Source organism: Hypanus sabinus, chromosome 7 (assembly GCF_030144855.1).
Source record: "Hypanus sabinus isolate sHypSab1 chromosome 7, sHypSab1.hap1, whole genome shotgun sequence".
Classification (NCBI taxonomy): domain Eukaryota; kingdom Metazoa; phylum Chordata; class Chondrichthyes; order Myliobatiformes; family Dasyatidae; genus Hypanus; species Hypanus sabinus.
Genome location: NC_082712.1, coordinates 102,722,849 through 102,750,728, shown reverse-complemented (window position 1 = coordinate 102,750,728; position 27,880 = coordinate 102,722,849). Strand labels below are relative to the sequence as shown.

Below are 27,880 nucleotides of genomic sequence, written 5' to 3'. Positions count from 1 at the left end.
CAATCACACAAGCTTACCGAAGTCCCCTTACGCCGAAGCCCACTTAGCCAAAGCCCAGGACTCTGCTTCCACGGACTCCGCTGCCCGCTCTGAAAAGAAGTCCTGCCTTTTAAAGTGCGCGCTCGACGCTGACGTCACTCGCGCCTGCGCAGTTCCCCCTCCTCCACTGGTATTGACCAGGTAGGCTGAAATCCTACCTACACGGTCGAATTCTCTGAGCTCCCAGCTGAATCACAAGCTGTAACTTGCTCCCGATTCAAACTTCTATGGTATTTATACCCTGTGTATGAATGTCTATGACAAATGGTTAATTTCTATTGTAATTATATTGTGCATAATATACATTTAATTTCCATGGTATTGATATCCTGTGTATCGATGTCTATGACAAAAGGTTAATTTCCATGGTATTTATAACCTGTTTATGACTATAATTTCTATGATACAGGCAGTCCCTGAGTTAAGAACGTCTGACTTACGGACAACACATACTTACAAACAGAGGAAAGAGAATGCCATCCGCCATTTTAAGACGGATCGCGACACCGTCCACCATTTTAAGTCACTGCCATTAACTCTGTGTTGAATGGGTAACTTTGTATTTGGTTTAAATATTTCTTAGCAAGATTCACCCTGACACCCCCCCCCACCTTTTCCAGTCAGCACTGCCCTCACTTGTCCCACTTAATCTGTCTCAGTGCGGGTGGACTTTAGGACCTGGAGAAGCACAAGACCCGCCGCTCACGGCTGCTGCTGTATTTTTTATTGAGTGTGACTGGGAACAATAGCCAGATCAGAAATGCTGATCAAGTCAACTAGTTCCTAAAGAGAACTCTGATAGGCCAATCAGATGGCTCACTGCTGCTCAGCGACAGAACATAAAATCCGCAGTCTATGACAAATGGTTGATTTCTATGGTACTTATACCCTGTGTATGGTTGACAAATGGTTCATTACTGTGTGGTCTTTATACCTGTGTCTGAACGTCTATGTCTAACGGTTAATTTCTAAGGTATTTATACCCTGGGTATGAATGTCTATGACAAATGGTTAATTGCTATGGTATTTGTACCCTGTGTATGAATGTCTAACACATATGGTTAATTTCTATGGTATTTATACCATGTATGGTTGACTATGACAAATGGTTCATTACCTGTGTCTGAATGTCTATGTGTAATGGTTAATTTCTATGGTATTTATACCCTGTGTAGGGTTGCCAAAAACAGATGTTTAATTTCATAGAAACATAGAAAACCTACAGCACAATACAGGTCCTTCGGTCCACAAAGTTGTGTCGAACATGTCCCTACCTTAGAAATTACTAGGGTTACCCATAGCTCTCTATTTTTCTAAGCTCCATGTACCTATCCAAAAGTCTCTTAAAAGACCCTATCGTTTCCGCCTCCACCACCGCTGCTAGCAGCCCATTCCATGCACTCACCACTCTCTTGAGTAAAAAACTTACCCCGACATCTCCTCTGTATCTGCTCTCCAGCACCTTAAACCTGTGCCCTCCTGTGACAGTCATTTCAGCCCTGGGAAAAAGCCTCTGACTATCCGCATGATCAATGCCTCTCATCATCTTATACACCTCCATTAGGTCACCTCTCCTCATCCTCCTTCGCTCCAAGGAGAAAAGGTCGAGTTCACTCAACCTATTCTCATAAGCCATGTTCCCCAATCCAGGCAACATCCTTGTAAATCTCCTCTGCACCCTTTCTATGGTTTCCACATCCTTCCTGTTGTGAAGCAACCAGAACTGAGCACGGTACTCCAAGTAGGATCTAACCAGGGTCCTATTTAGCTGCAACATTACCTCTCGGCTCCTAAATTCAATTCCATGATTGATGAAGGCCAATACACCATAAACCTTCTTAACCACAGAGTCAACCTGCGCAGCTGCTTTAAGCGTCCAATGGACTCGGACCCCAAGATCCCTCTGATCCTCCACACTGATAAGAGTTTTACCATTAATACCATATTCTGCCATCATATTTGATCTACCAAAATGAACCACTTCACACTTATCTGGGTTGAACTCCACCTGCCACTTCTCAGCTCAGTTTTGCATCCTTTCAATGTCCCGCTGTAACCTCTAACAGCCCTCCACACTATCCACAACACCCCCAACCTTTATGTCATCAACCTGTCCCTCCACTTCGTCATTCATTTATAAAAATCACGAAGAGTAAGGGTCCCAGAACAGATCCCTGAGGCACTCCACTGGTCACCAACCACACTGCAGAATATAACACGTTTACAACCACTCTTTGCCTTCTGTGGGCAAGCCAGTTCTAGATCTATGGTAGTTATACCCTGTGTATGGATATCTATGACAGTTAATTTCGGTGGTATTTATACCCTGTGTATGAATGTCTATAACAAACGGTTAATTTCTATGGTATTTATAGCTGGTGTATGGATATCTATGGTAAATGGTTAATTTCTATGGTATGTATATCCTGTGTATGGATGTCTATGAAAAATGGTTAATTTCTATGGTACTTTTAACCTGCGTATGGATGTGTTTGACAAATGGTTCATTTCTTTGGTATTTATACCCTGTGTATGGATGTCTGTAACAAATGGTTTATCTATAGTATTCATACCATGTAGGACTATCTATGACAAACATGTATTTCTGTGGTAGTTATTCCCTTGTATGAAAGTCTTTGACAAAGGGTTAATTTTTATGGTATTTATACCCAGTGTATGGATGATATGACAAATGGTTAATTTCTATGGTATTTATACCCTCTGTATGAATGTCTGTAACAAATGGTTAATTTCTATGGTATTTTTACCCTGTGTATAGATATGTTTGATAAACAGTTAATTTCTATTGTATTTATACCTTGTGTATGAATGTCTGTAACAAATATCGACAACACTACACAGGATATAAATACCATAGAAATTAACAGTTTGTGATAGACATTCAAACATAGGGTATAAATACTGTAGAAATTAATCGTTTATCATAGACATCCATACACAGGGTATATATAACATCAAACCTCACTTGGAGTGCTGTGCTCAGTTCTGGTTGCCTCACTACAGGAAGGATGTGGAAGCTATAGAAAGGGTGCAGAGGAGATTTACAAGGATGTTGCCTGGATTGGGGAGCATGCCTTATGAGAATAGGTTGAGTGAACTCGGCCTTTTCTCCTTGGAGCAAAGGAGGATGAGAGATGTACAAGATGATGAGAGGCATTGATCATGCGGATAGTCAAAGGCTTCTTCCCAGGGCTGAAATGGTTGCCACAAGAGGACACAAGTTTAATGTGCTGGGGAGTAGGTACAGAGATGTCAGGGGTAAGTTTTTTACTCAAAGAGTGGTGAGCGCGTGGAATGGGCTGCCGGCAACGGTAGTGGAGGCGGATAAGATAGGGTCTTTTAAGAGGCTTTTAGATAGGTACATGGAGCTTAGTAAAATAAAGGGCTATAGGTAAGCCTAGTAATTTCTGAAGTAGGGACATGTTCGGCACAACTTTGTGTAAATAACATAGAAATTAACCATGTGTCATAGACATCCATAGATAGGATATAAATATCATAGAAATACCCTGTGTATAAATGTCTTTGACAAATGGTTAACTTTATGGTACTTATACCTGTGTATGGCTGTCTATAATAAACTGTTAGTTTCTATGGTGTTTATATCCTGTGTATGGATACTTATGACAGTTTTTTAAAATGGCATTTATACCCTGTGTATGAATGTCAATGACAAACGGGTTAATTTCTATGGTATTTATAGCTGGTGTATGGATATCTATGGTAAATGGTTAATTTCTATGGTATTTTTAACCTGCGTAAGTACGTCTATAACAAATGGGTAATTTATATTGTATTCGTCCCCTGTGTGAATGTCTACCACAAATGGTTAATTTCTATGGTATTTATATTCTGGGTATGAATGTCTGTGACAAATTGTGGTTATTATTATGGTGGTTAAACCCTGTTTATAAATGTCTATGATAAACAGTTAATTTCAACGGTATTTTTACACTGTGTATGGATGTCTATGACAGTTAATTCCTATGTATTTATACCATGTGCATGGATGTGTTTAACAAACTGTTAAATTCTGTGGTATTTATACCTGTGTATGAATCTCTATGAGAAATGGTTAATTTCTATGGTATCTAAACTCTGTATATGAATGTGTATGACAAATGGTTAACTTCTATGGTATTATTCCCTCTGTACGGTTGTCTCTAATGGTTAATTTCTATGGTATTCATACCCTGTGTCTGGTTGGCTGCAACAAATGGTTAATTTCTATGGTATTTATACACTGTGAATGGATGTCTATGAGAAGAATAAACTGATACCACTTTGAATTATAACTGGAGATGCTCATCAAATTGGCTCCAACATGACATGTTAAATCAGATTCTCCCTCCACAGAAGCTGCCTAACCTGCTGAAAATTAGCAGTATTTTCAGTTTTCATTTCTGATTTCTAGCATCTGCCATTTTTTGCCTTTTAAATTAGACCAGTCTGAGTTGGAATTAAACTGCTGTAAATGCCTACACCATTCTTCCATACCTCTGAGCAATAGGGAATGCAGAAACATCTGGGAGCCTCTGACCAATGAGGAACACTGAAACATCTGGGAGCCTCTGACCCATGGGGAGCACTGAAATGTCTGGGAGCCTCTGACCTATTTGGAACCAGAACATCTGGGAAACTGACCCAAAAGGGAACACAGAAACAGCTGGAAGCCACTAAGCAATAGGGAATACTAGAACATTGGTGATCCTCTGAACATGGGGAACACGGAAACATTTGGGAGCCCCTGACCAAAAGTTAACACAGAAACATCTAGTTTCCTCCAAACATTCAAGAACCTTTGACCAATAGGGAACACAGACACATCTGTGATCCTCTAACCAGTAGTATTAATAGTAATAATAACCTAGAGTATTGTGTTCAGTTTTGGTCTCCAAATCTGAAGAAGGACATTCTTGCTATTGAGGGAGTGCAGCATAGGTTCACGAGGTTGATTCCCGGGGTGGCAGGACTGTCATATGTTGAAAGATTGGAGCGACTGGGCTTGTATAGAAGGATGAAAGGGAATCTAATTGAAACATATAAGATTTTTAAGGGATTGGACATGCTAGAGTCAGGAAACATATTCCCGATGTTGGGGCAGTCCAGAACTAGAGGCCACAGTTTAAGAATAAGGGGTAGGCCATTTAGAACGGAGTTCAGGAAAAACTCTTTCACTCAGAGAGTTGTGGATCTATGGAATGCTCTGCCTCAGAAGGCAGTGGAGGCCAATTCTCTGGATGCTTTCAAGAAAGAGTTAGATAGAGCTCTTAAAGATAGCAGAGTCAAGGGATACGGGGAGAAGGCAGGAACGGGGTACTGACTGTGGATGATCAGCCATGATCACATTGAATGGCAGTGCTGGCTCAAAGAGCCGAATGGCCTACTCCTGCACCTATTGTCTATTGTCTATAATAGGGCACACCAAAATATAGTTGTCCTCTGACCAATAGGAAACACAAACATCTGGAAGTCTCTGACAACAGGAACACAAACATCTGGGATCCTCTGACCAACAGGGAACACCAAAACACTGTGCACTCAGCCAACTGAATGCTTCCGTAAACCTCCTCCTGTGACAGCTACCTGCAATGCCAGAGACCGCTGGCCGGCTGGAACTCCCCACTTCAGCTGCCTTTGTGTGGTTGAGCGTGATCCCACTCTCCTGCTCCTGAACGCCCACGCTAATGGAGTTGAGGGTTGAAGTGTCACCACTGCCTTCCGCCTGGCAGAGCTGGGGAATGCCCTTCTGCCGAGCCATGAGGCGGGAATACAGGAGGCGATCCCCATCCACACTTGGGTTGCTCAGTAGCCTTGCGCTCTCCCCGTGGTCCACGCCTCCGAGTGCCCGGCCAGCTCCTGAGAGTCCACGGTGACCCAACTGGGAAAAGGTGCTCGGCCCTTCCTTTGGCACCTCTGGGAAGCCAGCTGCAACACTCCCCCGGAGCAGGGCGGAGGGACTACTGACCTTCTCAAAAGGCCCCGCTGGAGTCAGGAGCTTGTAGTCCACGGGCAAAACTTGGCAATTGGCCATGGGTGGGCCTTGCAGACCCCTGCCCACCAATTTCGGCCAAAACTCGTTGCTTCCCTCCAGTGAGTCCCTGTGGCCTTCTGCAAATGAGCTGCAAGCCCCGGGGTCCAGGCCAGGGACGTCAGTCGGGGGCAGCTCACTGGTTTCAGGGAAATTTGGATGGCATTCCTGTGGCAGGTCAATCGTTCCTTCTTCCAACGCCTCGCCTACTGGCCCCTGTTGACGGGGCAGGCCTCGCCTGCTACCTCGAGGCCGGGTTATTTGCCTCCTGCTGGAGAACATGCCCCATATTCTCCAATGGAAAGTCAGAGGGGATATGCGGTGATTTAACAGCAAGTGCAGGGCCCGCATCAGTCTGCGCCTCTTCCGGAACTTTCTGCGTTCCTGCCTTCTGCGAGGGTTGATGCCGGGCTCACTCCCCCCCCTGTGCTGGGCCTCACCCTGATCAGCCCAGGCCGGAATGTAGTGGCTGCAGCTGGTTGAGTGTGCGGCAAAGCTGTTGCCATCCAGCTGCCTGGAAGTGGCCCAGCTGTCAGTGACCCCATCATGTGGAATGCTGCATCCTGGCACCTCCCAGCCAGGCACCATCCCCCAGTCACTGGCAGAGCTCTCAGCCACCCCTTCAAAGGCTGTTTTTCTCTTCCTAGACAGGTTGTTCCAGGTGGTGTGGTTGGCCGAGGAGTAGCTTCCAGCCTTCAGCAGCTTGCCCCTGGTCAGGTCGGAACCACCAGTAACGGTTAGTGAGCCACACCCCTTTGGTTGGTGGAACCAAGCCTCAGCCAACAATGGCTTCACTCTCCTCCCTCTGAAGTCCATCTTCTGTCTGAATTGTAGCTGCCCTTGTTTAAGGAGTGAGGGAACAATTCTTCACATCCGAGATGAGCCTTTCCCACAGCACTTCCTTACTTGGGTGTTATCTTGCATAGTTTCTAGATACCTGCAGGTTTAGAAAAGAGGTTTTTAACACATCTGTTCTCACACTTCTCTCCCCTCATGCCACACACACATACAGACACACACACATGGGGAGCTGTCATTTCTGTGTCAGAATGAGAATCACTCACTGAACAGAGGGTGATCAGGGACTCAAACTTCCCATCAATGTCCCTTCAAATAATTTACAGTAAAAAGCAGTGGAACTTTTAAGAACAAACTAACTGAACCAAACGACAAACCAGGGTTGTTGGTGATCACTGGTGCTGTAAATTGTTGTGCTATCTGCTACACTACCATGCCTCCTTAAGGTCTTAAGACTTATTAGATTACTTGTACATTGAAATATCAAGACATTCGGTGAAACACTTCCTTAGGCTCAAATTGAAATCAGTGAGGATTGTGATGGGGAAAGCAAGCCCACGTGTCTTGGTTAGACCACATTTGCCAGTATCATGTTGAGTTCCAGTCGCCTCATTATAGGAAGGGTGCAAAAGCTTGAGACCACAAGACCATAGGAACAGAATCAGCCCATCGAGTCTGCTCCGCCATTCCCAAGTTCTACTCAGTCCCATACACCTGCCTTCTGGCCATTTCCTCTGATACCCTGACCAATCAGGAAACAATCAACTTCTGCCTTAAACGTCCCATGCACTTGGCCTCCACCACAGACTGTTGCAGAACATTCCACAGATTCACTGCTCTCTGGCTAAAAAAAATTCCTCCTTATCTCTGTTCTAAAGGGTTGCCCCTCAATTTTGAGGCTGTGCTCTCTAGATCTGGATACCTCCACCATCGGAATCACTCTCTCCATATCCACCCTATCAAGTCCTTTCAACATTTGGCAGGTTTCAATGAGATTCTTCCGTATTCTTCTAAATTCCAATGAGTAGAGTCCCAAAGCTGCCAAATGCTTCTATGTTAATCCCTTCATTCCTAAAATCATCCTCATGAACCTCCTCTGGACTCTCCCCAATGATAACACATCCTTTCTGAGATATGAGGCTCAAAACTGTTGACAATACTCAAAGTGCGGCCTGACTAGTGTCTTATAAAGGCTCAGCATTGTTCCCTTGCTTTTATATTCTATTCCCCTTGAAATAAATGCCAACAGTGTAGTTGCCTTCTGTACCACAGACACAACCTAGAAATTAACCTTCTGGGAGTCTTGCACAAGTGTTCCTAAATCCCTCTGCACCTCTGATGTTTGAACCTTCTCCCCATTCAGTTAATAGTCTGCACTATTGTTCCTTTCACCAAAATGCATTATCATACATTTACAACACTGTATTCCATCTGCCATGTTTTTGCCCATTCTTCCAATTTGTTTAAGTCCTGCTGTAATCGCATTGCTTCCTCAGCACTACCTACCCCTCCACCTATCTTCATATCATCTGCAAACTTTGCCACAAAGCCATCACCCTAATTCCAGTATCTAAATCACTGACAATGTGAAAAATAGTGATCCCAATACTGACCCCTGATTAACACCACTAGCCACTGGCAGCCAACCAGAGAAGGCTCCCTTTAATTCCGGTTCATTGCCTCCTGCCTACCAGTCATTCTTAACCATATAACATATGGTTAACAATTACAGCATGGAAACAGGCCATCTCAGCCCTTCTAGTCCATGCCAAATGCTTACCCTCACCTAGTCCCACCAACCTGCACTCAGCCCATAACCCTCCATTCCTTTCCTGTCCATATAACTATTCAATTTTTTTTTAAATGGCAATATCGAACCTGCCTCTACCACTTCTACTGGAAGCTCATTCCAAAGAGCTACCACTCTCTGAGTAAAGAAATTCCCCCTCGTGTTACCCTTAAACTTTTGCCCCTTAACTCTGAACTCATGTACTCTTGTTTGAATCTCCCCTACTCTCAACGGAAAAAGCCTATCCATGTCAACTCTATCTATCCCCTTTATAATTTTAAATACCTCTATCGTCCCCCCTTAACCTTCTACGCTCCAAAGAATAAAGACCTAACTTGTTCAACTCTTCTCTGTAACTTCGGTGCTGAAACCCAGGTAACATTCTAGTATATTTCCTCTGTACTCTCTCTATTTTGTTGACATCTTTCCTATAATTCAGTGACCAGAACTATACACAATACTCCAAATTTGGCCTCACCAATGCCTTGTACAATTTTAACATTACATCCCAACTCCTATACTCAATGCTCTGATTTATAAAGGCCAGCATACCAAAAGCTTTCACCACCATCCTATCCACATGAGATTCCACTTCAGGGAACTATGCACCATTATTCCTAGATCACTCTGTTCTACTGCATTCTTCAATGCCCTACTATTTACCATGTATGTCCTATTTTGATTATTCCTACCAAAATGCAGCACATCACACTTATCAGCATTAAACTCCATCTGCCATCATTCAGCCCACTCTTCTAACTGGCCTAGATCTCTCTGCAAGCTTTGAAAACCTACTTCATTATTCACAACGCCATCTACCTTAGTATTATCTGCATACTTACTAATCCAATTTACCACCCCATCATCCAGATCATTAATGTATATGACAAACAACATTGGATCCAGTACAGATCCCTGAGGCACACCACTAGTCACCGGCCTCCAACCTGACAAACAGTTATCCACCACTACTCTCTGGCATCTCCCATCCAGCCACTGTTGAATCCATTTTACTACTTCAATATTAATACCTAATGATTGAACCTTCCCTAACTAACCTTCCGTGTGGAACCTTGTCAAAGGCCTTCAATCCATACCAGTTTCTTTCCAGTAACACCATAGGATCTTATCTTGTTAAGCACCCTCATGTGTGGCACCCTATCGAATGCCTTCTGAAAATCCAAGTAAATGACATCCACTGTTTCTACTTTGTCCATCCTGCTTGATACTTCCTCAAAGAACAGATTTGCCAGACAAGATTTCCCTGTACAGAAACCATGCTGACTTTGACTTATTTCATCATTAGCCTCCAAATACCTTGAAACTTCATCCTTAACTCCAACACTTCCCCAACCACTGAGATTAGGCTAACTGGACTATAATTTCCTTTCTTTTGCCTTCCTCTCTTCCTGAAGAGTGGAGTGACATTTGCAATCTTCCATCCACCAGGATCATGCCAGAATCAAGTGATTCTTGAAAGATCATGACCAATGCATCGGTTATCTCTTCAGCAATCTCTCTCAGGACTCTGGGATGTAGTCCATCTGCTCCTGGTGATTTATCCACCTTAAGACCTTTGAGTTTGCCTAGCACATTATCTTTTGTAATAGCAATGGCACTCACTCCTGCTCCCTGACACTCATGGACCTCTGGAACACTGCTAGTGTCTTCCACATTGAAGACAGATGCAAAGTACTCATTAAGTCTGTCTGCCATATCTTTTTCTCCAATTACTAGCTCACCAGCATCATTTTCCAGTGTCCAAATCAACTCTCACCTCTCTTTTACTCTTTATATAACTGAAAAAACTTTTTGTATCTTGCTATATATTATTGGCTAGTTTGCCCTTATATTTCATCTTTTCCCTTTCTGGAGCTTTTTAGTTGCTATAGTTTGAGGAAGTATCAAGCAGGATGGACAAAGTAGAAACAGTGGATGTCATCTACTTGGATTTTCAGAAGGCATTCGATAAGGTGCCACACATGAGGGTGCTTAACAAGATAAGATCCTATGGTGTTACTGGAAAGAAACTGGTATGGATTGAAGGCCTTTGACAAGGTTCCACACGGAAGGTTAGTTAGGGAAGGTCCAATCATTTTAATATGATTTTTAAAACTTCCCAATCATCCAACATTCCACTCACTTTTGCTACCCTTTCCTTGGCTTTTATGCAGTCCTTAACTTCCCTTGTCTGCTTCGGTTGCCTACACCTGGCATTTGAGAACTTCTTCTGTGGGACATATCTATTCTGCGCTATGTGAACTATTCCCAGACATTTCAGCCACCTCTGCTTTGCCATTATCCACCTGGGCAAACTCCTCTTGCATGTCCCTGTACTTCCCTTTATTCCATTGCGATACTGATGCATGTGACTTCTGCTTCTCCCTCTCAAACTGCAGTATGAATTCAATCAATTTATGCTCACTGTCTCCTAAGGGTTCCTTTACATTAAATTCACTACTAAGATCTGAGTTATTACACAACATCCAATCTAAGATACCCTTTCCCCGACTAGGCTCAAGCACAAGCTGCTCTAGAAAGTCATCTCATAGACATTCGACAAATTCCCTCTCTTGCTATCCGATACCAACCTGATTTTTCCAATCCCCTTGCATACTGAAGTCCCCATTACAATTGTGTCATTACCCTTATTACATGCCTTTTCCAAAACCCTTTGCAATCTCAAGGGTGCAGAGGAGATTTAACAGCATTCTGTTCAAGTTAAATTGTCATTCAAACACACACATGAATACAGCTAAATGAAACAGCACTCTTCTGGGGCCAAGGTGCAAAACACACAAGCATCAGCACACATAGCACATATTAACAGAAAAACATAGTCACAGAAAATATTTAAAAAATAATATAAAGGCCAAGTTCCTAAGTGCCCTGAAGCCACATTTCTGCCCATCTCTCACAGTGCAGCCGCAGATTAAGGCAATCCTACTTGTCTCCCACTGAGGCAACACTGGAGTGCAGCACTGATGGTCTGGGCCAGCCTAAATCCAATGGCCCCTAACTGGTGACCCCAAGGGCATGAACAAGGGCCTGGTCAATGCCAAAGCCGAGGCCATGCAGTTCCCCGCTGTTATTCTCACCAATGAACCGGTATTCCACATCACCAATATCCAACAGATTTTGCGATCTCAACAAAAACATATGCACTGTCCGTTCGATCACACATCACCTCTGACACCTACTTCCCTAGGTGACTGCAACACAGTGCACAGCAAGTCCAGCTTCAACACTATCGAGCACCTTGCTATTGGGGTAGACCTGCAGCACTGGTGGTCTCAATATCCAGCGGTATCTTGCCATTATTAAACAAACAAAGGATGAACAACCACGCCATTGGTTGGCCCAAGAGAGGCTGATGCATTGAGTGCACTATCACCATGCTTCCAGTGCCAAGATATCATGCCCACAACTTACTAAACCTAACTTGTAAGTCTTTAGAATGTGGGAGGAAATCAGAGCACCTGGAAGAAACTCATATGGTCACTGGGAGATTTAAGAGATTCTTAGAAAGACATATCTCTCTACTGTCCGTAATGCTGCTGGCATTTAGGGCAGTAATGAAGATCCTGCATCTCTGGGGGTATTCAAAGCTTCCTTCATCATGCCAGTAGCTCAGTTTTCACTACTGCCAGTCATGCAAGTTCCAGGTGGAGACTAAGGAATACTGTCACACTCAAATGAAGAAGGATTCTTCATTTCCATAACAATTTTGTTTGACCAGACAGGTCAGACAATTTTGTTAGCCCTGAGCTGAACCCCTGAATCTGGGGGACCAGTGGACCACTCTTTGTCTGGCTTCTACCTTTGACCTCTTTGGCAAAAAGCCCTGACTCCAGTCAACGTAGCTCTCCGGAAGATAGACATGTGGACAAAAGTTAAATGGAGGGCTCTGAGGAAGAGAAGTTAGATTGACCTGGGAGTAGGTTAAAGCGCCTGCATAACGTCATAGGTCACCTTTTAACCGAACTCAAGATCAATCTGCCATGCTATTCTATGTTCATGGGTGCTTCAGCTGAGGTTAGCTGCAGTGATGCCTGGCATCAGAAACTTTAGTTCCCAATGCTGTTTATTGTTTGCACAATTTGTTTTATTTCCCTCTCTCCACACTGGATGCTTGGATGGTCTGCTTTTGTCTTTAATGTTTTCTATTAGGGTTCTTTGTTTCATGTAAGGAAACGAATCTTAAGGTTGTATAAAGTATAAATACTGTGATAATAAAATGTATTATGAATTTTGAAATAAGCATTGAACTTGAAGAATAGTGCAAAAGCATATTTTATCTCCATTCAGAATTTCACTCAACCTCCAAATTGGACACTGAAGCACTGAAAAAACAGCAGATATTTTTCTCTTGCTCATTACTGAACCACTCCCATAACTTTCTATTGATCAATGTCAAAAAAAACAAATTAAATCCACTGTGATTCAATGTTGTACAAAAATAAAACATTAAAACTGGGGAGGGGTGACTACTTTTTACAGGCACTGTATGTGTGAGTGGGTGGGAGGGAGAAAAGAGGTTTGTTTTACTATTGTTTTGTTTTCTTGTTCTGAATCTAAACTATTTCATGAACTTTCAGCTCCAGCTTCCAGGCCAGAATCAAATGTCCTTGGGAGCTTCAGCTTTTCTTTATTGGGGGAGGGACTCCCTAAGATACAAGGGCAGAATTAGGCAATTCAGCCCATCAAGTGTGTTCCGACATTCTATCATGGCTGATTTACTATCATTCTCCTGCCTTCTCCCAGTAACCTTTGATGACCTTACTAATCAAGAACCCATCAACCTCTGCCTTAGATCCACCTAATGACAGCCTCCACAGCCATCTGTGGCATTGAATTCCATAGATTCATAACTCACTGGTGAAAGAAATTCCCCCTGCTCTCTGTTCTGGTCAGTCCAATAGACTCTATCATCCAGCCCACGATACAGCACAGAACTGATGTGTTACAGGGCAACAAGTCTAGAATGCGTAGCAACACTTGCAGACTGCCTCAGAACCCCTGAGCTTGTGTTGGTTGATACAAAAAGCCCATTTCACAGTAGTTTCAATGTAAATATGGTAAATAAATGAATCTGAAGAAATTTAAATTTGCGGCTTCAAGCGTATTTAATAACCCTATTGTTATAGTCACTGTAGATTTAAATAAGCAGTGTCCAATTGAACTCTGCCTTTATTTTAAAAAGTAACCTGGCTTGATTCTTCGTGATATACACAAATGATCAATCTTCCATCAGAATTGATAATTGCCTTTGTGCTCAGATATCCACGTGGAGACACAGAAATTCAGTTCTCCCCAGTGCAAACTGCAGAGCTTGACCCATGTGATAAATTAAAAATCAAACAGTTTTAGACAGGGCAAGGATGAGTCAGGTAGTAAACACCCTCACTGGTAGAGTGCACTGGGCTTAGAGTACAGAGGTGAACAAGCAAGATTGGAGAGAAGGGATTCAGGCATCCTCCCAGACAAGAGGGTGGGGGGAGACTGTAATGGGGTGAGATGAGAACATGTCAGAAGATTTAGTGCACCTCCTCAGAGAAAACTTTGCATCCTACCATTTATCTCAGAGTTTAAATGTGAGGTGTTGCACCTTGGTAGGGCAAATGTAAGGCGACAGTACACTGTTAAGGGCAAGATCCTTAACAGTGCTGGTGAGCAGAGAGATCTTGGGATCCAAGTTGGTTGCCACTTCAGTGAGCTATCAACTTGATAAAAGTGGTTAGGAAGGCTTATGGAATGCTTGTTTTTATTTGTTTAGGCAAAGTCAGGAAGTTATGTTGTAACTTTATAAAACTCTGGTTAGGCCACATCTAGAATATTGTTTGCAGTCTGCTTGCTCCACTATAGGAAGGATGTCATTTGGCGAGGATGTAGAAGAGGTTTACCAGGATGCTGCCTGGTTTAGAGGGCAGGTGCAGCCATGAGAATCTGGATAAACGAGTTGTTTCTCCGGAGTGCTGGAGGCTGAGGGGAGATCTGATAGAGGTTTACAGGATTGAAAGCCATAGATTGAGTGGACAGGCAGTATTTTTCCCAGGGTTGAAATGTCTAATACCAGAGGGCATGCATTGAAGGTTGAGAGGGGGTAGGTTCAAGGGGGATATGAGGAGCAAGTGCCCTGTTCCTGTGCTGTACTGTCTTTTACCAACATTGGCACTCTGGTGATGGAAAAAAAAACACACCAACCAATAACTGCAAACTCATCAATAAGACACTAAACCTCTACAGGTGGGCTAAAGATCTTCTGTGAAGAGCAAGGGTCATCATTATGCCCCGATTCCCCATTCCCTGAAGCACTGCAGTTGCAGCATCACTTTTCCCTGCTGATGATCACTGACCAAGGCTCAATTGCCACTGTTGTCTGTATGTTTGTGCATTCTTCTCCTGACTGTTTGGGTTTTCTCTCACATCCCATAGACCTACTGATTAGGGTTAGTGAGTTGTAGCCGTGTCATACTGCTGATGGAAGTGTGGGACTATTCTTATCAATGCAAATGGCACAACTCACTATACTTTGATGTTCAAGTTCAATATATATGGCGCAAATAATCTTCCATCTTTAACCCCTCCCCAAGTCTCTCACACAACTTCACGAAGTTCAGCCTTAGGTCATTATCTTGGGGTCGGGGAGAACCAGAATCAAGAATCATTTTCACATCACTCTATGATGCAGCCCTGACCACACCTGGCCACACATATAAAACATATGAACCTAACCGAAAAACATTTTAAATTAATAGTATACATTCCAGTCAATGAAAATACATGCGTGAATAATTTTAACCAATTAAATCAAAATTCCTCCTGGATCTGGTGTCTCAGCCGACAAAACCCAACACAAACTAGAAAATACAGCCCACTTACTGAAAATCAACTTTCCCACAAAAAGGAACATACGTAAAATTTCTAAAATATATCCAAGATAGGGGAGGGAAGTGCTAAGGTGGGAAGGAGGGAGGGAGGGGCTGGTGGAAGGGAAAGAAGCGGAGTGGGTGAGGTGAAGTATGGGTGTGAAGAGAAGGGCGTACGGGAGAAGGAGGGGGGAAAGATGAAAGGGAGGAGGAGAGTGAGGGGTCGCTCTGTCCCTCTCCCCATATGTGTGACCTACCCTCCTGGAGCAGCCGAGCCCACCCACCTCCTTCCCTTCCCTACCCCTCACCACATCATCCCACCAGGCCGCTCGCATGGCGGCCCCCAGCCGTTATTTAACCCCCTCACCATCATGGCTCCGCTCTCCCTCTGCAGCTCCCCTCGCCCCGTCGCGCTCTTCGACGCGTCAGTAGCGCAGCTGGACGCCGTCTCAATGACGTCAGGACGCTGCTCACACCGAGCGAGCGCGGCTCCGCACGCATCGGCCCAGAGCTGGAGCGCGTGACCGTCCACAGGGGTTGGGCACGTTACGAGCGGACTGCGCGGTGTGCGCGCCCCACCTGCTCTCGTCATGCCGGGCGTGCACGGTCCAAGAAAGCTCACACTCACTACGTCCAGCTCACGGTAACTGTACACACCCAGTTACTCACACTCACTGTACACATACAGTTACTCTCACTCTCTACACACCCAGTTACTCACACTCACTGTACACATACAGTTACTCTCACTCACTGTACACATACAGTTACTCTCACTCTCTACACACCCAGTTACTCACACTCACTGTACACATACAGTTACTCACACTCACTGTACACACACAGTTACTCACACTCACTGTACACATACAGTTACTCACACTCTCTACACACCGTTACTCACACTCACTGTACACATACAGTTACTCACACTCACTGTACACATACAGTTACTCACACTCACTGTACACACACAGTTACTCACACTCACTGTACACATACAGTTACTCACACTCTCTACACACCGTTACTCACACTCACTGTACACATACAGTTACTCTCACTCTCTACACACCCAGTTACTCACACTCACTGTACACATACAGTTACTCACACTCACTGTACACACACAGTTACTCACACTCACTGTACACATACAGTTACTCACACTCACTGTACACACACAGTTACTCACACTCACTGTACACATACAGTTACTCACACTCACTGTACACATACAGTTACTCACACTCTCTACACACCCAGTTACTCACACTCACTGTACACATACAGTTACTCACACTCACTGTACACACACAGTTACTCACACTCACTGTACACATACAGTTATTCTCACTCTCTACACACCGTTACTCACACTCACTGTACACATACAGTTATTCTCACTCTCTACACACAGTTACTCACACTCACTGTACACATACAGTTACTCACACTCACTGTACACACACAGTTACTCACACTCACTGTACACATACAGTTACTCACACTCACTGTACACATACAGTTACTCACACTCACTGTACACACACAGTTACTCACACTCACTGTACACATACAGTTACTCTCACTCTCTACACACCCAGTTACTCACACTCACTGTACACATACAGTTACTCTCACTCTCTACACACCCAGTTACTCACACTCACTGTACACATACAGTTACACACACTCACTGTACACACACAGTTACTCACACTCACTGTACACATACAGTTACTCACACTCACTGTACACATACAGTTACTCTCACTCTCTACACACCCAGTTACTCACACTCACTGTACACATACAGTTACTCTCACTCTCTACACACCCAGTTACTCACACTCACTGTACACATACAGTTACACACACTCACTGTACACACACAGTTACTCACACTCACTGTACACATACAGTTACTCACACTCACTGTACACATACAGTTACTCTCACTCTCTACACACCCAGTTACTCACACTCACTGTACACATACAGTTACTCACACTCACTGTACACACACAGTTACTCACACTCACTGTACACATACAGTTACTCACACTCTCTACACACCCAGTTACTCACACTCACTGTACACATACAGTTACTCTCACTCTCTACACACCCAGTTACTCACACTCACTGTACACATACAGTTACTCACACTCACTGTACACACACAGTTACTCACACTCACTGTACACATACAGTTACTCACACTCTCTACACACCCAGTTACTCACACTCACTGTACACATACAGTTACTCTCACTCACTACACACCCAGTTACTCACACTCACTGTACACATACAGTTACTCACACTCACTGTACACATACAGTTACTCACACTCACTGTACACATACAGTTACTCACACTCTCTACACACCCAGTTACTCACACTCACTGTACACATACAGTTACTCTCACTCTCTACACACCCAGTTACTCACACTCACTGTACACATACAGTTACTCACACTCACTGTACACACACAGTTACTCACACTCACTGTACACATACAGTTACTCACACTCACTGTACACATACAGTTACTCTCACTCTCTACACACCCAGTTACTCACACTCACTGTACACATACAGTTACTCACACTCACTGTACACACACAGTTACTCACACTCACTGTAAACATACAGTTACTCACACTCACTGTACACATACAGTTACTCACACTCTCTACACACCCAGTTACTCACACTCACTGTACACATACAGTTACTCACACTCACTGTACACATACAGTTACTCACACTCTCTACACACCGTTACTCACACTCACTGTACACATACAGTTACTCACACTCTCTACACACCCAGTTACTCACACTCACTGTACCCACACAGTTACTCACACTCACTGTACACATACAGTTACTCACACTCACTGTACACAAACAGTTACTCACACTCTCTACACACCCAGTTACTCACACGCACTGTACACATACAGTTACTCTCACTCTCTACACACCCAGTTACTCACACTAACTGTACCCACACAGTTACTCACACTCACTATACACATACAGTTACTCACACTCACTGTACACATACAGTTACTCACACTCACTGTACACATACAGTTACTCACACTCTCTACACACCCAGTTACTCACACTCACTGTACACATACAGTTACTCACACTCTCTACACACAGTTAATCACATTCACTGTACACATACAGTTACTCACACTCTCTACACACCGTTACTCACACTCACTGTACACATACAGTTACTCACACTCTCTACACACAGTTACTATCACTAACTGTACACATACAGTTACTCACACTCTCTACACACCCAGTTACTCACACTCACTGTACACATACAGTTACTCACACTCTCTACACACAGTTAATCACATTCACTGTACACATACAGTTACTCACACTCTCTACACACAGTTACTCTCACTAACTGTACACATACAGTTACTCACACTCACTGTACACATACAGTTACTCACACTCTCTACACACCCAGTTACTCACACTCACTGTACACATACAGTTACTCACACTTTCTACACACAGTTACTCACATTCACTGTACACATACAGTTACTCACACTCTACACACAGTTACTCACACTCACTGTACACACACAGTTACTCACACTCTCTACACACAGTTACTCACACTCACTGTACACACACAGTTACTCACACTCTACACATACAGTTACTCACACTCTCTACACACACAGTTACTCACACTCACTGTACACACACAGTTACTCACACTCTGTACACATACAGTTAATCACACTCACTGTACACACAGTTACTCACACTGTACACATACAGTTACTCACACTCTCTACACACACAGTTACTCACACTGACTGTGCACACACAGTTACTCACATTCACTGTACACAGACCGTTACTCACTCTCTCTACACACAGTTACTCACACTCACTGTACGCACACAGTTACTCACACTGTACACATACAGTTACTCACACTCTCTACACATAGTTACTCACACTCACTGTACACACACAGTTACTCACATTCACTGTACACACACCGTTACTCACACTCTCTACACACAGTTACTCACACTCACTGTACACACACAGTTACTCACATTCACTGTACACACACCGTTACTCACACTCTCTACACACTGTTACTCACACTCTCTACATACCCAGTTACTCACACTCACTGTACACACAGTTACTCACACTGTACACATACAGTTACTCACACTCTCTACACACACAGTTACTCACACTGACTGTGCACACACAGTTACTCACATTCACTGTACACAGACCGTTACTCACTCTCTCTACACACAGTTACTCACACTCACTGTACGCACACAGTTACTCACACTGTACACATACAGTTACTCACACTCTCTACACATAGTTACTCACACTCACTGTACACACACAGTTACTCACATTCACTGTACACACACCGTTACTCACACTCTCTACACACAGTTACTCACACTCACTGTACACACACAGTTACTCACATTCACTGTACACACACCGTTACTCACACTCTCTACACACTGTTACTCACACTCTCTACATACCCAGTTACTCACACTCACTGTACACATACAGTTACTCACACTCTCTACACACAGTTACTCACACTCACTGTACACATACAGTTACTCACAATCTCGACACACAGTTACTCACACTCACTGTACACATACAGTTACTCACACTCTACACACAGTTACTCACATTCACTGTACACATACAGTTACTCACACTCTCTACACACCCAGTTACTCACACTCACTGTACACATACAGTTATTCACACTCTCTACACACAGTTACTCACATTCACTGTACACATACAGTTATTCACACTCTCTACACACAGTTACTCACACTCACTGTACACATACAGTTACTCACACTCTTTACACACCCAGTTACTCACATTCACTGTACACATACAGTTACTCACACTCTCTACACACAGTTACTCACATTCACTGTACACATACAGTTACTCACACTCACTGTACACACAGTTACTCACACTCTCTACACACAGTTAATCACATTCACTGTACACATACAGTTACTCACACTCTCTACACACCATTACTCACACTCACTGTACACATACAGTTACTCACACTCTCTACACACAGTTACTCACACTCACTGTACACACACAGTTACTCACAGTCTCTACACACACAGTTACTCACATTCACTGTACACATACAGTTACTCACACTCACTGTTCACATACAGTTACTCTCACTCTCTACACACACAGTTACTCACACTCACTGTACACACAGAGTTACTCTCACTCTCTACACACACAGTTACTCATACTCACTGTACACATACAGTTACTCACACTCACTACACACAGTTACTCTCACTCTACACACACAGTTACTCACACTCACTGTACACACACAGTTACTCACAGTCTCTACACACACAGTTACTCACACTGTACACATACAGTTACTCACACTCTCTACACACACAGTTACTCACACTCACTGTACACACACAGTTACTCACACTCACTGTACACATACAGTTACTCACACTCACTGTACACACACAGTTACTCACACTGTACACATACAGTTACTCACACTCTCTACACACACAGTTACTCACACTCTCTACACACCCAGTTACTCACACTCACTGTACACATACAGTTACTCACACTCTCTACACACAGTTACTCACATTCACTGTACACATACAGTTACTCACACTCTTTACACACAGTTACTCACATTCACTGCACACATACAGTTACTCTCACTCTCTACACACCCAGTTACTCACACTCACCGTACACACACAGTTACTCACACGCTCTACACACCCAGTTACTCACACTCACTGTACACATACAGTTACTCACACTCTCTACTCACAGTTACTCTCACTGTACACACAGTTACTCACACTGTACACATACAGTTACTCACACTCTCTGCACACCCAGTTACTCACACTCACTGTACACATACAGTTACTCACACTCTACACACAGTTACTCACATTCACTGTACACATACAGTTACTCACACTCTCTACACACCCAGTTACTCACACTCACTGTACACATACAGTTACTCACACTCTCTACTCACAGTTACTCACATTCACTGTACACATACAGTTACTCACACTCTACACACAGTTACTCACACTCACTGTACACACACAGTTACTCACACTCTCTACACACAGTTACTCACACTCACTGTACACATACAGTTACTCACACTCTCTACACACCTAGTTACTCACATTCACTGTACACATACAGTTACTCACACTCTCTACACACAGTTACTCTCACTGTACACATACAGTTACTCACACTCACTGTACACACACAGTTACTCACAGTCTCTACACACACAGTTACTCACACTGTACACATACAGTTACTCACACTCTCTACACACACAGTTACTCACACTCACTGTACACACACAGTTACTCACACTCACTGTACACATACAGTTACTCACACTCACTGTACACACACAGTTACTCACACTGTACACATACAGTTACTCACACTCTCTACACACACAGTTACTCACACTCACTGTACACACACAGTTACTCACATTCACTGTACACATACAGTTACTCACACTGTACACATACAGTTACTCACACTCTCTACACACACAGTTACTCACACTCACTGTACACACACAGTTACTCACACTCTGTACACATACAGTTAATCACACTTACTGTACACACAGTTACTCACACTGTACACATACAGTTACTCACACTCTCTACACACACAGTTACTCACACTCACTGTGCACACACAGTTACTCACATTCACTGTACACAGACCGTTACTCACACTCTCTACACACAGTTACTCACACTCACTGTACGCACACAGTTACTCACACTGTACACATACAGTTACTCACACTCTCTACACATAGTTACTCACACTCACTGTACACACACAGTTACTCACATTCACTGTACACACACCGTTACTCACACTCTCTACACACAGTTACTCACACTCACTGTACACACACAGTTACTCACATTCACTGTACACACACCGTTACTCACACTCTCTACACACAGTTACTCACACTCTCTACACACCCAGTTACTCACACTCACTGTACACACACAGTTACTCACACTCTCTACATACCCAGTTACTCACACTCACTGTACACATACAGTTACTCACACTCTCTACACACAGTTACTCACACTCACTGTACACATACAGTTACTCACAATCTCGACACACAGTTACTCACACTCACTGTACACATACAGTTACTCACACTCTACACACAGTTACTCACATTCACTGTACACATAGTTACTCACACTCTCTACACACAGTTACTCTCACTGTACACATACAGTTACTCACACTCTACACACAGTTACTCACATTCACTGTACACATACAGTTACTCACACTCTCTACACACCCAGTTACTCACACTCACTGTACACATACAGTTACTCACACTCTTTACACACCCAGTTACTCACATTCACTGTACACATACAGTTACTCACACTCTCTACACACAGTTACTCACATTCACTGTACACATACAGTTACTCACACTCACTGTACACACAGTTACTCACACTCTCTACACACAGTTACTCACACTCACTGTACACATACAGTTACTCACACTCTCTACACACCCAGTTACTCACACTCACTGTACACATACAGTTACTCACACTCACTGTACACATACAGTTACTCACACTCTCTACACACCCAGTTACTCACACTCACTGTACACATACAGTTACTCACACTCTCTACACACAGTTACTCACATTCACTGTACACATACAGTTACTCACACTCTACACACAGTTACTCACACTCACTGTACACATACAGTTACTCACACACTCTACACACAGTTACTCTCACTAACTGTACACACAGTTACTCACACTGTACACATACAGTTACTCACACTCTCTACACACACAGTTACTCACACTCACTGTGCACACACAGTTGCTCACATTCACTGTACACACACCGTTACTCACACTCTCTACACACAGTTACTCACACTCACTGTACACACACAGTTACTCAGATTCACTGTACACACACCTTTACTCACACTCTCTACACACAGTTACTCACACTCTCTACACACCCAGTTACTCACACTCACTGTACAGACACAGTTACTCACACTCTCTACATACCCAGTTACTCACACTCACTGTACACATACAGTTACTCACACTCTCTACACACAGTTACTCACACTCACTGTACACATACAGTTACTCACACTCTCTACACACAGTTACTCACATTCACTGTACACATAGTTACTCACACTCTCTACACACAGTTACTCTCACTGTACACATACAGTTACTCACACTCTCTACACACCCAGTTACTCACACTCACTGTACACATACAGTTACTCACACTCTCTACACACAGTTACTCACATTCACTGTACACATACAGTTACTCACACTCTCTACACAGTTACTCACACTCACTGTACACACACAGTTACTCACAGTCTCTACACACACAGTTACTCACATTCACTGTACACATACAGTTACTCACACTCACTGTTCACATACAGTTACTCTCACTCTCTACACACAGTTACTCACACTCACTGTACACACAGAGTTACTCTCACTCTCTACACACACAGTTACTCATACTCACTGTACACATACAGTTACTCACACTCTACACACAGTTACTCACACTCACTGTACACATACAGTTACTCACACTCTCTACACACAGTTACTCTCACTAACTGTACACACAGTTACTCACACTGTACACATACAGTTACTCACACTCTCTACACACACAGTTACTCACACTCACTGTGCACACACAGTTACTCACATTCACTGTACACAGACCGTTACTCACACTCTCTACACATAGTTACTCACACTCACTGTACACACACAGTTACTCACATTCACTGTACACACACCGTTACTCACACTCCCTACACACAGTTACTCACACTCACTGTACACACACAGTTACTCACATTCACTGTACACACACCGTTACTCACACTCTCTACACACAGTTACTCACACTCTCTACACACAGTTACTCACATTCACTGTACACATAGTTACTCACACTCTCTACACACAGTTACTCTCACTGTACACATACAGTTACTCACACTCTACACACAGTTACTCACATTCACTGTACACATACAGTTACTCACACTCTCTACACACCCAGTTACTCACACTCACTGTACACATACAGTTACTCACACTCTCTACACACAGTTACTCACATTCACTGTACACATACAGTTACTCACACTCTCTACACACAGTTACTCACACTCACTGTACACACACAGTTACTCACAGTCTCTACACACACAGTTACTCACATTCACTGTACACATACAGTTACTCACACTCACTGTTCACATACAGTTACTCTCACTCTCTACACACACAGTTACTCACACTCACTGTACACACAGAGTTACTCTCACTCTCTACACACACAGCTACTCATACTCACTGTACACATACAGTTACTCACACTCACTGTACACACAGTTACTCTCACTCTACACACACAGTTACTCACACTCACTGTACACACACAGTTACTCACAGTCTCTACACACACAGTTACTCACACTGTACACATACAGTTACTCACACTCTCTACACACACAGTTACTCACACTCACTGTACACACACAGTTACTCACACTCACTGTACACATACAGTTACTCACACTCACTGTACACACACAGTTACTCACACTCACTGTACACATACAGTTACTCACACGCATTGTACACACCGAGTTACTCACACTCACTGTTCACATACAGTTACTCTCACTCTCTACACACACAGTTACTCACACTCACTGTACACATACAGTTACTAACACTCACTGTACACACACAGTTACTCACACTCTCTACACACTCAGTTACTCACACTCTCTACACACAGTTACTCACACTCACTGTACACCCAGTTACTCACACTCACTGTACACATACAGTTACTCACACTCTCTACACACACAGTTACTCACACTCACTGTACACACACAGTTACTCACACTCTCTACACACTCAGTTACTCACACTCTCTACACACACAGTTACTCACACTCACTGTACACCCAGTTACTCACACTCACTGTACACATACAGTTACTCACACTCTCTACACACACAGTTACTCACACTCACTGTACACACACAGTTACTCACATTCACTGTACACACACAGTTACTCTCACTGTACACATACAGTTACTCACATGCACTGTACACACACAGTTACTCACACTCAGTGTACACATACAGTTACTCACACTCTCTACACACAGTTACTCACACTCACTGTACACATACAGTTACTCACACTCTCTACACACAGTTACTCTCACTGTACACATACAGTTACTCACTCTCTACACACAGTTACTCACATTCACTGTACACACACCATTACTCACACTGTACATACACAGTTACTCACATTCACTGTACACACACAGTTACTCACACTCACTGTACACACACAGTTACTCACACTGTACACATACAGTTACTCACACTCTCTACACACCCAGTTTCTCACACTCACTGTACACATACAGTTACTCACACGCACTGTACACACAGTTACTCGCACTCACTGTACACATACAGTTACTCACACTCTCTACACACACAGTTACTCACACTGTACACATACAGTTACTCACACACACTGTACACATACAGTTACACTCACTGTACACATACAGTTACTCACACTGTACACACACCATTACTCACACTCACTGTACACACACCATTACTCATACTCACTGTACACACACCGTTACTTAAACTCATTGCACACACACCATTCTCATACTCACAGTCTCCGCACAAACACAATTAATCACACTCACTGTACACAGACACAGTTACTCACACTGCACACACCATTACTCATACTCATTGTACACACACAGTTACTCACACTCACTGTGCACACACAGTCACTCGCACTCACTGTACAATCTTCCTGTTACAATCACTGTACACTCTTCATTAGTCACACTCACTATATTCGCCCTGTTTCTCTCGCTTACCATACACACTCCATTACTCACAATCACTGTACACACTGTTGTTCACACTTACTGTCTCCAATACATAGACTCACTGTACACTACATGTTACTCACACTGAATGTACACAATGTTACCATCATTGTACACACTCACTCTACACACTCCCTGTTATTCACGTTCACTGTACACTCTCAGTTACACATGATGTAAACTTACCATTACTCACACACACTGTACACAATCTTTGTTACTCACAAGCACTTCACATTCTCTGTTCTTCACATTCACTAAGTTTACACTATTCATGCTCCCCATACACTATCCAGGTTACTTACACTCGCTGTACTCTCTCGGTTACTCGCACTCAAGGTACATTCTCCCTGTTATTCATACTCATTGTACACTCTCACTGTTACTCACACTTACTGTATACTCTGCACTATTCACACTCACTGTACACTCTCCACTCACACTCACTGTCCGTTCTCCGTTATTCACACTCACTGAATACTCCCCGTTACTCACACACGCTCCACTTTCTCATTGTTACTCACTCACTGTACACCCGCACTGCCACATACACTCACAGTACACGGTCTGATACTCACAATCGCTGTACTTTCTCTGTTACTCTCGCTCACTGTACACTATCTGTTTCTCACAATCACTGTTCACCCTCACTGTACTCTATCCATTATTCATACTCACTGTACCCTCTCCCTGTTTCTCATGTAAGGAAGGACAAGGCAATGATTGGGTTCAACTGCAGACAGAGCAAAGAGTTAAATTGTATCACAGAGGCAAAATTCAAAATGGTGAAGAATGCACGACTGAAGGTGCTGTATTTAAATGTGTGTAGCATTTGGAATAAGGTGAATGAACTTGTGGTGCAATTAGATTGGTCAGTATAAATTTGTGGGCATCACCAAGTTGTGGCTGAAAGAAGGCCATAGTTGGGAGCTTAACATCAAAGGATATATCTTGTATCAAAAGGACAGGCAGGAAGGCAAAGGCTCTGTTGGTAAGAGATGGAATTACATCTTCACAAAGAGGTGACAGTGTCAGAGAATGTTAAATCTCTATAGGTGCAGTTAAGAAACTGCAAGAGTAAAAAAAAACATTATGGAAATCATATATAGATCTCTAAATA

General features: G+C 43.3%; 1 protein-coding gene across 2 annotated transcripts in view; it reads right to left on the bottom strand.

Moving 5' to 3' along the window:
- Window positions 1-15,996, bottom strand: part of LOC132397064 (sentrin-specific protease 3-like) — a 65,046-nt gene extending 49,050 nt beyond the window's left edge. For both annotated transcript variants that reach the window (XM_059975321.1, XM_059975322.1), the window contains exons 1-2: window positions 15,915-15,996; window positions 5,647-7,028 (exon numbers count right to left, since the gene is read on the bottom strand). In XM_059975321.1, the coding sequence (XP_059831304.1) occupies window positions 5,647-6,907 (1,261 nt within the window). In that variant the 5' untranslated portion in view covers window positions 6,908-7,028; window positions 15,915-15,996. The remainder of the gene's footprint in view (window positions 1-5,646; window positions 7,029-15,914) is intronic.
- Window positions 15,997-27,880: the final 11,884 nt, after the last annotated feature.